General features: G+C 42.8%; 1 protein-coding gene across 12 annotated transcripts in view; it reads right to left on the bottom strand.

The window, feature by feature from the left end:
• The window catches only part of MEIS2 (Meis homeobox 2), a 174,999-nt gene extending 160,305 nt beyond the window's left edge, over positions 1 to 14,694 (bottom strand). For 3 of the 12 annotated variants that reach the window (XM_068193028.1, XM_068193026.1, XM_068193038.1), the window contains exons 1-6: positions 13,808 to 14,694; positions 12,584 to 12,816; positions 10,747 to 10,888; positions 10,176 to 10,226; positions 9,351 to 9,401; positions 8,293 to 8,442 (exon numbers count right to left, since the gene is read on the bottom strand). In XM_068193028.1, the coding sequence (XP_068049129.1) occupies positions 8,293 to 8,442; positions 9,351 to 9,401; positions 10,176 to 10,226; positions 10,747 to 10,888; positions 12,584 to 12,816; positions 13,808 to 13,819 (639 nt within the window). In that variant the 5' untranslated portion in view covers positions 13,820 to 14,694. Of the gene's footprint in view, positions 1 to 8,292; positions 8,443 to 9,350; positions 9,402 to 10,175; positions 10,227 to 10,746; positions 10,889 to 12,583; positions 12,817 to 13,334; positions 13,753 to 13,807 lie in introns of those variants that run through there. The other 9 variants (XM_068193037.1, XM_068193035.1, XM_068193032.1 and 6 more) reach the window with 8 other exon arrangements.
• Between the last annotated feature and the right edge of the window lie 419 nt (positions 14,695 to 15,113).

Here is a 15,113-nt window from a genome sequence, read left to right on the forward strand (position 1 = left end):
GGTCAGGATCTGATATTTGCCTAACCTGTCAGCACAGCATGCAGCACAAGAGCACTTACGGCACAAAATCACCAGCCCTTCCAAAACCTAGAATACTGATCTACTTTTCCTCACACAGAACTACAACAGGAAAAAGCTGCAACCAAACAGTAGTATTTTATATTCATTGAGGTTATTGTGCTAATCTTCTCTAATTAATACTGCTATTCCCCACCGTTTCATTGAAAAAAAAAAAAAACCAGCAAAACAAAACAAGAAAAACAAATAAACCCCCCACATTTTACCATCATTTTTCAGACTCAGATGGAGAGAAACACCGAAAGAAAGATGAGAAATCTTGAAAGTTGAAACAGCCCAGGTGTTATTAAAAAGAACAAAAAACTTGAAAATAAGGTTAGCAAAGGGTTCAGATGGAAATAAAAGCCAAAAACTGTGCAAGTTTCTTTACAGCCTGGATTAAAACACAGTTGTGCCTATGAGCTTCTCTTTTTATCTCTGACTTAGGAAGCCACTCAAATAGCTTCAAGCTGAAGGCAAACAGCAGACAGGAGCTCTTCAGCCCTCTGCAGCCTCTTAGCGTCAGCTGTTTGCCGGATGGTAATCAGATAAAGAGCTAGAAGAAATACATGAAAAAGAAAAGAAACAATAGCATAGCATGAGTTTAGCCCTCCAACAGCATCGTGTTGGAACCTTGTTTTAGACATCATAGTAATTGCAACATATTCACCTAGGCTAAACTTTTCATGGATCACAGTGAGTTATGCTAATTTTGTGTACTGCAGGCTCTCTTACACTGGCTGCTGTTGGAGCTCCTTATCACGTGTATGAAAGTTACAATAATTAACTGGTAACTGCCCAGCTATGTTTTAAGATGAATGTCATCCAAAACCTATCATACAATATTTCAAAATCTAGACCAGCCTTTCTGTTTCAAAGCCATAAAAATTTGGAAAGGATCACTGAATGAGACTTCCCACAGCTGAAAACACTTGCTGTCTCTACCAGGCTGAGTTGTTCTTGACCTCAGTTTGTGGATCAGGTTTGAGAAAGACACACTGTGTTGATTGAGAATTCAATGTATTTATCGTGACACAGTATTCCTGAGGAAGCTATTTGACAGAGTTTTGTTGGAGGACAGAAAATATAAGATAAGGTATTTACTAAATACAACAGTCAAATGTTGAAGGAATTTGAAAGTTAGAGAAATAGCTAGACTTTAATATTGTGAAAAACGACAAATGATTTTAGGGGTGGAGTTTACAGACTAATAAAAAGGCAGCATTCTTTTGGTTTGGACTAAGATTGTACGAGTCAGTGAATTGATCTTTTTCTCCCCTAGACCATTTTCTACCTTACATCCCTCAAAAAAATTATTGGCCAAATGACTAATCATAAGTATTTCTTTTAAGCACACCTTCACTAAAAAAAAAAAAAAAAAAAAAACAAAAAAAAAAAAAAAAGACCAAATGGCAGCTTTAAAGTGTGCTTCATGGGAAAACTTCATTGGTATAGTTGAAGTACCTGAAGAGGTCCTAGTCTAAAGCCCACTAATATTAGTTGCAATTTTTCTGTTAGTTTCAATGAAATTTGTATTGAGTTATCACACTGAAAAAAAAAATTAAAAATAAGGAAATGAAGAAACCAAATATACCAAACATATAGCTTTAGATAAATTACACAAACTGCTAGCATGACTTCTCATTTCTTCTTGCAAATTTAGTAATATACTTTGCAGAAACACATTGAAGAGTGTGGATGATATCTGCCAAAACAGAATTGTCTGTTTTGTGTATGTGCGCATACTATAAAGATTTCACACATGTATGACCTAAACTAATGCCAGATACCATAGAAAGTGAACAGCACACATGTATCTATTCCCAGTAGTTCTAATAATTGGGAGCCAAATATGGTACTCCTCTTGCTCTTACCTAATTGTGTTAAAGAGCAGTGCTACTAGGAGAAAAGCAGTGAATACTGAGTAGAGCACAATAGAAGGAGATAGAAAATAGATACAAGAAGCTATGTCTCCAGGGGCAGTATTTTCTATTTGCTGGGCTACAGACTCACAGCTGATAATGCAAGTTGTAATTAATATAAAAGCAGGAGACAATATGGGGAAAGCTTGTACTAGCAGGGCCACAGGAGATCACTCCACTGCTATCCACTGTTTCTCATTTACACACACGGCCTTCCCTAGAAAACACAATTTTACCAATGTTTTTTCCCTTGAAAATAGAAAAAAAAATTATTTAGCACCACCATTGAATTTTGCTAAATCTAGAAAAGAGCAACAGAAAGGATAAAAGGCATACAAAGCCAATATGACACATTTCTCTTTTGATGATGCTGAAAATCTGCTGGAAACCATAAGAGTTTTTAACTACTACTGGATTTCTTGAACAGAGATGTTGTAACAGAGAAATTTGATATAGGATAAGCTTCTGACAAATCGCAATTCTTACTTTGTGTGTCCACAATATCTGCTGGGCAAAGTCTGGCTAGCTTTTTATGAGTGTAGATAGTCCTGCTAGGGCTGATTCTGATTTCATACTGCTTTTTATGGTGATATTAAAGACTCAATTAACCATAAGGAATCTGCTTCTTATTTATATCTGGGAAGTAAAATCAATCAGGCCAGCTGATACCCATGTGAGTGAGCTAAGCAGGATTTGACTCACATATTTTAATTGAAGTTTCAAGTATACACCTCTGACAGGATCAGGCCCCAACATAATTTTTATCAGATGAAATTGAAAAAATCATTAATCTTAAAAGAACAAACAAAACACAACTTGTTTTTATAAAAGAAACTACAATGGCTATAAAGCTCATTGTTTCTAAATGTGGTTGGACTCAAAGGTCTGGTAAATTAATTTTATCAGTTTTTCAGCTGGTTTTTTTTTCAGTCATTCAGTTTCAGTTATTTTTCAGTTTTACAAAACTGAACTGAACTACTTGATACAGATGGTATTATCCCCCCCAAACACAATCCAAATCCTGCTCACCTTGTTCTTACAAGTAGCACATGTAAACACAGGGGAATAACTGATATGACTGCTACCCCAAAGATCTGTATCTAGGTCCAGCCATATATGAAAATATTATAGACTACGCAGGACAGGGAAATCTATTGCAGCATGCACATGGGCTTCTCAGTGTGTGTCTGTGTCTATGTTTGGTGTGTGTAACGTCCAGGATGGTATCTTAGAGATCACGTAGAGTGCATTTAATAATAAACTTACTATTTAAAGGAACTTTCAATATGACAAAAAGACATGAAAATCTCTAATTTGACATAATATGTATGTTTTCTAAAAAAGAATACTCCTGGTATCACTCAGGTTTATTTTCCAAAAGATGCATACTTAAGATGATTACTTTTTTGTACTAGAGTTACACAATTGAAACAAAAAATAAGGCACAGCAATCTATCAGATATTTTGTATATATGTACAAGTTTTAATTCTTGTCCCTTGATTTTGCATTTGAAGAAAGCATCAGGAGCAATTTTTGAGTCTCCTAGAACATGGCAGCGTTCTGAAAACTGCATGTTTTGTATTTTCTAATTAAGATTGAAATCAGACATGTAATCCAGCTGTCACCAAGGAACTGAGACTTGAAAAATCAGGGGGGTGTTGGGTTTTTTTAATTGTCCTTCTATGTCATTCTGTGTGGCTACACTTCATCTAGACTGATAGACAACTCAAACCAAAAGGGATCACAGTTATCAAATAGATACTGAAAAACATTATTGGTTCAGTTTGAGAGAACAGAGTTTAAAGTTAAAACACTCAAATTTGAGACTTCAGCTGCTGACAGAAGTGTACCTTGGCCCATCAAAAAGCAGGAATGCACAACACTATCTATAGTCTTGGAAAGTCCCTGATGGTCTTTGCCCCTTCAGAAGGCACTACAAAAAAAGAAAGAAAGGGCTCACAGCAATGTTCTAAGTCTTAAGGCACATTCTAAGTTTGTCTTATGATTGTTGCAGTTAGCTACTTAGTTTTCCTTCTGACACACTACAGACAGAAAGGGCACCTTTGGGGTATAATCTGGTGTTTCTCAAAACTCCCACTGTAGTCCACAAAATTGTGGCATACCTGCAGACTATAGCACCAGGTCCCCAGTTACTTCTTTACTCAGCGAAATCTTACCTAAAGATTTAATTACTAAATTATAATAATAATTATAATTATATTACTGGAAAAGGTATGTAGTACACTATTTTTAGTTTTTCTAATCTGTAAAATGTTAGGAATTTGCACAGACCATTCTTTGAGGAGAAATACTCAAGAAATGTTAAGTTGTCTGGATATCCAAAAGTACAAAATAAAGTATCTCCTCATGTGAGAGCTGAAAGTTTTAATACTCAGCCTAATCTTTCTCTTCTACAGCCAAAATGTTGGATTTCTAATCTGTCATGAGTCTTTTTTTATAAAAGACGTGTATGTATATTTCTGTTTTCATTATATTTTAGGAATTATGATAATTTAGGAATTATTACCTCTGAGCTACAAAAACATATGAACAAATATCAAAAAAACTGTTCCCACAAAAGCCAGTGGAAGGACAGCTATAAATTTCTATGGGAGAATTACTAGGCTTCAAAACAGGTTTGTACTAAAGGAAGAATTGTATGACACCAGGTGAGGCCAGCTACAGAATAAATGTAATTAAAGTACAAAATGTTACAGTATGTTCAAAATAAGTTTAAAAATCTCCAAATTTTATAAGCATCATGTTTTTCAAATTTGAATAGCTTGAAATATGAAAAAAATGATCTGCAGACAATCTCATCAGACATGTTAGGTTGAACACAGAATTCAGGATAGGGCCTGGTATGTTTAGTTGAACAATAATAAATTGTCTGTGCTGGGAAAGCGAACTTGAACTGCAGCTGCAAAGGTTTTTTTCCCCCTCTTTTCTTATCTTTTTTTTCCCCTAACTAATCTGGTTCAGCCAGGGCATAGCTGTAATTACCTTCTTCCCATCTACAGCTAATACCTCAGAGCAATAAAAAAAACCAAGGGTGTTAAAAATTCAAACACTAATTATGGGCTGTTATATTTACTAAACACAGCACAGTAATAACAAAAGTTTCAGCTTCTTATGGCCAGCACTACACTATTTGATCTGCCAAGTCCCTGGACCCTTTACACTAACTATATTACATAACAGCTAATAGTGCACTAAAATAAAATTCAATAAACACATTTATTACCAAACATGTACTGCACAACAACTTTCAGCTGTCGCCTTTTTTTCAGCACAGGTGTATCTCTGAAGAGTTCATTCCTTTGTTGTTTTTGGGTTTGGTTTCCAATTAAGTTATATGAATTGCAGAGGAGTAGATTTTGAAAGGGGAAGCATACAATATTTGAGTATCCCATTTAAAGTGTTATGGTAAATATTGGCTAATCCTACAATTCTTTCTGTTGCTTTCCTTCATGCCTGTTTTGAGGTCTAGAAAAACAATAAAGCTAAGAGCTGCCTTAGTTCCTAATTCAGCTCTGCCACTACTACCACCCCTCACATTCACATTAAACACACACAGGGTAGCTTTACACCACTTAATAACAATAGAGGGGTATGGATTTTTGGGGTGTCAAACAGCTGTCACAAGCTGTCACCTCGACAAGAGAAACCCTGGCACACAACAAATTAACCTACACTTCTTTTGGGCTATCATTATTCATGGCCAATCAGTTGAAATGCTCCTAGTATTTCATGTGCAAATAAAATCATGAGGGGAAGACCAGCAGATCAGAATAGTGGGCCAATACATAAAACAGAGGAAACAACATGCTGTCTCTGTCCTTCTGAAGTGGCTCACATCACCCCTACACCAACTTTCACCAAATGAGATCTAGCCTAAGGCTATGTATTAAATATGTATATCAAGGCAAATGAAAAAAAAATAAACCTGGAGAGCCAAATTGGACAAATTTGCATGCTTGAACTGCTACATTTTCAGGTAGATGCTCAGAAATGATAGTTCATTTTTTAATAGACTTGCGTGTTTATATTAGCCATTTTTTTAAAGCTTTTCCTTTGCTATGAATAAAGATGCATTTCTTTCTGCTGGAACATTGTACAGTGCAAATATAAAACATAGTAGTTTGACTAAGCTATAAAAAGGTGTTAAAGTTTTGTCAGAAAAACAAGCTAATATACAAAAAAAAAATCCAATAAGGAGACACATTTCCCAAAACGCATGAATAAAATGTAACTATGTGATACAACTCTTCATTTCCCAGTTGGTGTTCTGGTTGCACAAATTATTGCTTCCTTTCAAAACAAATAGCAGGGGGCTAAAGTAAAAATGTTATAGCTCAAATCTCCAGGAAGTAAGAGGCTTTAAATTATAATACCCAATGAAGTGGTAAACCCTAACGGGTGCAAGACAAATGAGTTGTCATATTTATTTGAGTTTGTTTTTGGGGCCACAAAAGCAAGAGGAGATCCTTCTTAGGGAAGATAATAGTTACCAAATTATCAAAATGCTAACCTCCTCCACTCCTGTCCTATCATTGTGTGTGAATTTAAATATTATAATGGAGCACTGCAAATTGGCTTGAGCATTTGCCATCTGCCAGAACCCTAAACAGGCTAGTTTATCTAATCTCTTCAATATAAACATAAGCATGCTCCATTTCTACACTTCCACTTGAAACACACTCTTGTAAAGAAACTGTACTGGAGAAGCATGTATTTTTTTTTTCTGTTTCTCTAAATTTTACACAGTGACTCACTATCTTTCAGGTTGCCACTCATTTCAATTTCTTTTCTAGTACTCTCCCAGAATACTTATGCCCACGAATTTAAGGTTGTAAAATGCCATGAAACAAATATTTTTGAAATTGTGTCATGCCTCGTGGAGTTTATTACCTACATATGAGTTAGCTGATAAGCAGAGGAACTTTAAGGAAGATCTGCATACTTTTTTTTTTCTCAAAATAATAGATTTAAAATGTAAAACATAGCACAAACCTTGTCATGCAATGTTTACTGAATACAAATGAGAAAATGAAAGCTAAGGCTTGGGTCCAAAAATATTTCCTGTAACTAAGCCACGCCAGAAGGGGGACATTCAGAAGAATTTATTATTTTATCTCCCAATTCAGCTTCAGTCCAGGTCTAATGTAATTACCAAATACACACAAAAACAACATGTTTTCAAAGGAAACAAAAGCTCCTAGAAAGCTCATTCTCCCTGGGCTTCCAGCTACTCTTCTTAACACACTGGGAAATAAAGGCAGGCGCCTGTGCAGAAAGCATGGTTAACTTCACACCGGGTGTTAAATTAATATTTCAACGGCTAAAATATTAGACTCTATCATTTAGATTATTAGTTCAATTGAATCTAAAACTGTATAAACCCCTTTGCCCCCCAGGGATGCGTTCCTATAAATAAAGTGGAATTCACACCCACCCATTTTAACCAGAGCTATTCCTTCCCTTTTCTGCTGTACCAGCTGCAATCTTTCCCTCCACATCCCAAAGTCTCTCTGCATCTACATCTTTTGAAGGATCAGAGGAGCCACTCCAAAACCCGGAAAAACAAAAGGCACTTTCCTTTTCATGCACACCAATGTTCAGTACTACACACATTACACTAATTCACCAACTCCTAAAGTGTTAAAATCAACCGCTAACCTATGGTTACTCAATCATCATTCTCTCCAACTTTCTGTAATACATTGTTAATAATTGCTTCATCAAGGTTACTGTCTTTTATTATGAAGATGCTTCAGGCGTTTGGCAATAAGTCCATATTCTGACAATAAGTTGCTATAAAGCAAAAGCATTGGAAACTCTAATGTGCTAACCTCTTTTTTTAATGTAGTCTAGTATTGCCAATAATTCTCATCACTTGTCATCTCCACGAGAGGGGAGGGGGGAGCAAATCAGCAAACTTTCTTCCTAACTTTCTTGTCTGTGTTTCCTTACATTGATGCATTGATTACAAAGTTGGCAAAGAACAGGAGAAAGCACTGATCCCCACATCAAACCAACAGTTTGCTAGCTCTCCAAGCCTCCCAGACTAGGAAACTTTACAAAACATTACAAACTCAATGCTTTACAGATGAAAACTGAAGGAGCCTTTTTCATTTCTACAACTTTGCAAAGTGAAAGGGAAGAAAGTTTGAAGATGGGATTCAAGCTTGCAGGAGGTTAAGGTAGTAATAATACTAACAGACAACAGCAGCAAAGCAAGGAAATCGAGAACAGGTCCTCTAAGCAGGTTAAAAACTTTAAAAGTATCATAAAGAAAACAGAAGGACTTACATGATCAGCTAAATTTGTGGAAGATCCTGAGAGTTCTTCATGGTCTGATTTGGAGCTGCCATCCCTTTCATCAATAACGAGGTCTATTGGCATTTTTCCTTTCAAACAACTAATGTACCGATGGCAGAAATTATCACACAATTCATGAACCTGGAAAGAATAACAAGAATAATAGAATCAATAATGGCTAAATATCATATTTCAGCACTTTTTTTTTCTTTTTTTTTTCTTTTTTTTTTTTTTTTTGTAAGAAGTTCAACCTTCTGATCTATTCCACAAGTAACTCTAATTAAGGGGGACAATAGTTGAAGGCAAGGAAACAATAGAGAAATTGTTGCAGCACATATTATTCTCTAGAGACTTGCTGCAGCAACAAGTTAGAGAGAGAGATAGTGGCCTCAGACTTGAGTGCTGAAGAAAATCGGATTTGGTGATAACATCGGAACACTGGAAGCTGGACCCAGGTGGTATCTCCGGAGCATACACAACCCAGACAGGTACAACTAGTCACTCGGGACGGGATCACTTTAAACCGGGGCTAAAAAAAGGTCTAAATGGCCGGGAGCAGTAAAATGAAGCTACTTGCTGAGGTTGTGGGAAGAGCCATTCTTGTCCCAGGGCACAGCCCCTGCCCACGCCTCGCAGGGGCCCCTGCCTCTTCCAAACATTTAGTCCTTGCTTGGGGTTAATGTGCCTGGCAGAACCGGAGAGGAGAACGAGTGGTTTCATTTCTTTTTGTTAAACATAATATTTCTGATTGGGAAAAAGAGCTTCTACTGAGGAAAGGGGTAAGAAGGATGAAAGGGATTTAATATTTATTATTAGTAAATATTGAAATTACACACACACAAAAAGGTAAGAAAAAGCGGTCTGGGCATGTCTGTCGGGTGTCACATGCTCTGATGGAACAGGTTACAGTGTCACAATGCATTACCCCTATCTTCTCTGGCCATGTTTACAAGTCAGACCAAACAGTCAGGAGGAAGGGAGCCGGGGGGAGGGCGAGGGGAGAGGGGGCAGGGAATGGCGTGCCCCCCGCCCACCTCCGTGGCTCTTACCTTTTCTAATTCCAAAAGATGAAACCTTAGTACTTGTATTGCTTGGATCATCTGCAAGAAAGTTTTGAGCAAGGGGTTATGAGGGAGACAGGAGCACGGGGGCTGAGCAGAGCCGCGAGCCCGAGTGGGAAAGGGGGAGAAGGGGATTGTCAGGGCGCGCGGTCATTATACAGGATTTTAGCTCATTTGGTCACGCTTTAACAATTTTGATCAACTTTAACCTAAACACTTGATTTTTATCATATTTATTCCAGGAGTGGTGATTAGCGCTTTATTACCGCGATCTTGGAGAAAACCTCTTCCTCTCCTCGTTCCCCTCTCAGCACCCCGGCCCTTATCCCTGAGGGTTCGCAGAGAAGTCAAACACACGCTCCCACCCCCGCCCGCAGGAGAAAGGGGGCTGAATGTGTGTTTGAATAGTTTGGCATCTTCTTTACAAGCGGATTTAGGCACTTTGAATATTGAAATCGTTCACATTAGCAAAAGAATTACATTAGAAATCTCCATCTCTCTCTTCTTAAGCAGTTACTTCCTTCACTTTTAGCTCCCCGTGGCTTTCAAACTCAGCTTTGCGATGCACTGGGGCTTGAGACTTTGCTCTGACTGGCTCTAAGAATAAAGCTCTTTGAAGCCCCTTGACGGCAACTTGCCGACGGGCCGGCGCCCCGCTCCCATGCCGGCGCAGCCCGGTGCCCGGCCCGGCAGCTGCTGCCCAGCCGCACCGCTCGACCCGGTCCCGGGGCGGAGGAGGGCGCTTGCCGGCAGCGGGCGGAGGGGTCGGGAAGGGCGAAAGGGGAGTGCGGTGGAAGAGGGAGCAGGCCTTACCAAATTGTCCAACTCTGGATTTGAAGAAAAAAGTGGTTTTTCGGCGCGGACCTGCAAGAAGAAGGAAAAGCGGCGTGAGCTACAGCTGCTGTCTTTACCCCCGTAACCGGATCGTCCGAAAGGGGAAAATCCCTTTGACAAAATCGGCCGGTACCAAATTCCGGCTGAACGCCCTGGGTCACCGAGCTGTGGAGAGGAGCCCGCTCCGCTCCTGCCGGTCCGGCATTGAGCCGGCCGCCGGTCCCACGGGAGCCTTCTCCTTTGGGTCCCCTGCCTGCTTCCCCTCCCTCTCCCTCTGCCTCCAAAACTCGGCCACAGCTACCTTTCCCTATCACTAATGCAGGAGGGCAAGGCCCGGGAGTGCCAGCCCGGCAGCGTGGAGGGGCTGCCGGCAGGGGGGTGGAGGTCAGGGCCAGCCGGGCCACCAGGGCGCACCCCCGCCCCGCCGGAGAGGGGGCGCCGGGGGGCAAAGGGAGGCTGCCCCTGCCAGCACCCGGCCGTGTGGGTCGAGGCGCTGAGGAGGCGGCGGGAGCGCTGGTGAGAGTCGGGGGCGGGGGGAGAGGTGCCGGACCTGTTTAGCGAAGACGGCGATGTCCTCGTTGAAGGAGTCGGAGGAGCAGACGTCCCCGCCGGCCACGCCGGGCTCCCGGGGCGTGCAGGTCGCCAGCTCGCACTTCTCAAAGACCAGAGCTAAGAGGGGGAACAACGGGTGCCTACCGGGCGGTGGCACACAAAGAGAGGGGAGGGGGTGGGGGAGAGGGGGAAAGAAGAGCTATAATCAACAAGTATTTTATTTTTTTTTTTTAATGCACGGACACACACACGGACACACGGACACAGACACACTCTGCAGTTTCGCACTAATGCCCCGGGCAGAGCAGTGGAGAACCAGACTCTGAAATTAAAATACTGTTTTTGGTGGTGAGCTGTCTGTTGTTGTTTTGGTTGCTTGTTTTTTTTTTTTTTTTTTTTAATTTTGAAATTGCAATGCCCGAACCACATTCCCCGTGCAGTCCTCACCGACGAGGACAAAAGTGACCTCTCTAAACGCACAAGGCACCGAACGTGCTCAGCAGCAGCTCAACTGAAAATGTTGCACTTTTGCCACAGCTTAAAATACCGCAAAACCTGGAAGATCCCATCCCTACCCTCCAGCTATGACCTAAAACGAGAGTACATCTAGGCAAACTGCAAACTACTTAATACGTAATTTTATTTTTCAAGGGGCCTGCTAACAAAAATGTGGTGAAGTTTCCTGGCTTAGGAAGCACACCCAAGTAAAATACCATCTGTCCAGATAAGTGAGCTGGGGAGGGGGTGGAGGAAGGGAGCACTTCGCGAAATATTTTCCCATAGTTGGTGTAGTCAGAAAAAAAAAAAAAATCTGCGTGCTAAGTAGTAAGCATGCATTTGTTTCTTTTCCCCTTTGGTGTCTGATCAAGGCCCCACACTTTGTCATAAATGTTACTAGCTCTCCTTTTAGGATCAGTTAGTATTGTTTCCAAAAGGCACTGAAGGGAATCGGTGTCATTCCCTCCAAGCAAAGCCCTGGTGCAGGCTTGAGTTTTGCTGGGTATGGGTTTCTTTTTCCTCATGTTCTTTCTTAAATAAAAAATTCAGCTCATTGCCCCCAATGTATTTATGTCTTCTGTCTCTGGGAAGAGCTGTTTGCAAGAAGTGAATCCCTTTTATTCTTACTACCTTCCGCGATGTGAATAGCTCTTTATTTACAAAGTTGGAAGAGTGGTATTATGGCACAGAGGAAAACACCAGAACAACACTTCTCCAACTAAAATCCAGAGCAATGAGAGTCTCTAACTCCTAAGTGGGGCCTTTCCAAGAAATAAAAAAAAGGAAAGTAAACCCACGGGTAAGAAAAGAACACTCCCCCCACCCCCCCCCCCAAAAAAAAAAAAAAAAAAAAAACCAAAACAAAACAAAAAAAAAACCCACCAAGAAACCAAAAACCACAAAACCGAAAAAACCCGAATAAAAAAAAATAAAAATGGAAGGACAAGGCAACACTACCTCTCTCCGACCCAGCCTCACTCCCCAAGAGGTCTGTTTTCCAGCACCCATTTCCCGTGGGTGCTGGCATCTTAGCCGAGTCAGGCTGCGATCGCCCTCGTCCCGAAATCGCCCTCGTCCCGAGATCGCCGGCCACGGCAGTGCCACCACGCGGGTCTCCCTCCTGAGCGGGCTGCTGGGGGCTGCCCTGCTGCCGTCTTCCCTCCGGATTCTCCGGGTTTCCCCCGCCCCACTCCGCTCTGGGGCCCGGCTGGCCGCTGCGGCCGCGGCCCCGCGGGAGCTCCCGCTGCCCGCCCCGCTCCTGCTCCTGCCCCGGCCGCTCCGCGGGCACCAGCGCTGCGGAGCCGGGCCCTGGCGCCGGGCGGCCCGGCAGCACCTACCCGTAGATCGCATCCTTGTCCCGCTTCAGAGCGTCGTTGACAGCGGAGCCCATGCTGGCCGGCATGACATTGGGGTGCGGGGCGTGGGCGCCGTAGTGCTGTCCGGCGTGGAGCGGCGGCCCATGGTTGAGGTGGTGTACCGGGGGGATCGGCCGGGGGGCGTGGGGGTCCCCGTACATGGACGCCGGCACCCCTACTCCGTCCATCCCGCCGTAGTGGGGCAGCTCATCGTACTGTCAAAAAGCGGGCCGGAAGAGAAGAAAGAAAAAGAAAGAGGAGAAGAGAGGGGGGAATAAAAAAAACAAACAAACAACAACAAAAGTCAGAAGAGAGTAAAGCATCCGGAGAGACACAAACAGAGCAAAACAAAACAAGAACGGCCACAACAGAGAGAGAAATGCACAAAATGAAGTCAGCTGGGACCGGGAGCAGGGGCTGGAGGGGCTGAAGAAGGAGTGGGGGTGCGAGAAGAGGTAAAAGGGGAAAGTGTGTTTGCCTGTCTGCGTGTGTGGGGGAAGATGGTCCACTTCGGCACAGGCAGGAGAAACCCTAACAAGGAAACAGGGATGAAAAGGAAGGAAACGGAGGAGAGAAACTAGAGTTACTCTGCATTAGAAAAGAAGAAAAAAAAAATAAACAAGTAGAATCACAACCAACTAGATAAATAAATCAACACTAGAAAGGAGAGAGGAAAGGTAGGGTGTATCGGGAGGAGGCGGGTAGATAAAGGGGGAAATAATCTGAAAGTTACCAGAAACATTATTTAGTGGCAATTCCCCTTGTCCTTGTCACAGCCAGAGACAAAAAAAAAAAAAAAAAAAAAAAAAAAAAAGCAGCTATATGTGTATACATATATATACATTCGTATATACACAGACACACATATGTATTTCTTAGTCTTTGCTAGGCAGCAGCAGTAGCGGCGGCAGCAGCAGGAGCAGCAAGCTTTCCCCTGTGAAACCCGTGCTACTGAGCAGGCAGAGAGCAGGGAATTCACGCTGCTGGGGAAAAAAGCTAGAGAGGAAAAAAGCGTGGAACAATTGCAGAGAGACACACACACACACAGAGACACTCATGCACACACACAAAAAGCCAGCGAATAATTTTTGCTGCTATTTTTTAATAGTGGCCGCCATCATCATCAGCAACAGAGGAGAGCAAATCGGACAGGCCCCTCTTAAGAGAGGATTTATATATAGGTAAGTGTTGGAGATTTAAACCTACCCTTTGCGCCATCAGTCTGCGCTCCAATAAACTCCTGGATGTGTCGTATATTTAATATCCCAGTCCAGCAAAGAAAGTGATTTAGAGTGAAGAAGATTCCTTTTTTTTTTTTTTTGCAACCCACTTATAGACTTCTCCTATCCTCCAATATGGGTAAATAATAGTAATAACAACAACAATAACAACAACAATATATAAAAAACAGTCAAGAACCACGATGAGTTTCTGTGTTTTCTTCTTTTTTTCTGTCTCTTTCTCTTTCCTTTTTCTGTCTCTCTTTTTCCTTTTTTCTTTCTCTACGCAAAAAAAAAAAAAAAAAAAAAAAAAAAAAAAAAAAAAAAATTGTCAAGCCCCCAAACTGAAGGTTACGATCGGCCCGTCAGCAACCCACATGTAACCAAACTGTCGTGTCTCATGGCTTTTTGCCACTCCAGCTGTCAATCAAAGCCAGGGAATGTCAAGGTAGTGAATGAATGATGGTTGATGATGATGAAGAAGAGAGGAGGAATCTTTTTAACCCCGGTTTCTTCTTCCAGTAACTCCGTGCTCGGGTTTTGCCTTTTAGGATCGCTTATAGGGTTGTTGGTTTTGGTTTAGTTTTGTTTTTTTCAAAGTACTGTGAAGGGGGGTGGGGAAAGATGCGAAGAAAAATTGAATAGTTTGCAAAGCCCGGACTTCCCCCTCTCTCCTTTTTTTTTTTTTTTTTTTTTTTTCCTCCCGGCAGGTATTTTGTCTCCCTCTCTCCCTCACTCCCTGGGATGAGTGAGTGTCAGTAAGTGTTGGCAGGTTGGCTGCCGGCTGCCTTATAGAAGAGGCTCAGTTTTGCGGCGCTGATCGGCGGGAGAATGAAGTGACGGAACCCGGAAGTAGTGGTGGCCATAGCCAGTCCTGCAGCGCGGCGGCGGCGGCGGCGGGGAGCGGCGGCGGGGAGCGGCGGTGGCGGGGAGCGGCGGGGCGCGGCGGCGGGCGCGGGGCGGCGGGGCGCCCCAGCCGGCGGAGCGCCGGGGATGCGCAGCGCGGCGGCGGGGCGGCCGCGGCGCCGCGCGGGGGGAGCCGCGCAGCAGCCCCTGCCCCGAGCGAAGCACGGCGTGTAGGAAGGAGCGAGCGAGCGTGCGAGCGAGAGGGAGGGAGGGAGGGAGCGAGGGAGGGAGGAGGGAGGGAGGGAGCGAGGGAGGGAGCGAGGGAGGGAGGCAGGGGAGGAAGGACAGGGAGAGTGCGTGTGTGCGAGAGGGGGGAGAGGCAGGGGAAACTGCAGAGAGCGAGAAGAAAAGTGCGGTAGAAGCCCGGCCCCGGGTCGGTTTGCGCT

Source organism: Anomalospiza imberbis, chromosome 6, assembly GCF_031753505.1.
Source record: "Anomalospiza imberbis isolate Cuckoo-Finch-1a 21T00152 chromosome 6, ASM3175350v1, whole genome shotgun sequence".
Classification (NCBI taxonomy): domain Eukaryota; kingdom Metazoa; phylum Chordata; class Aves; order Passeriformes; family Viduidae; genus Anomalospiza; species Anomalospiza imberbis.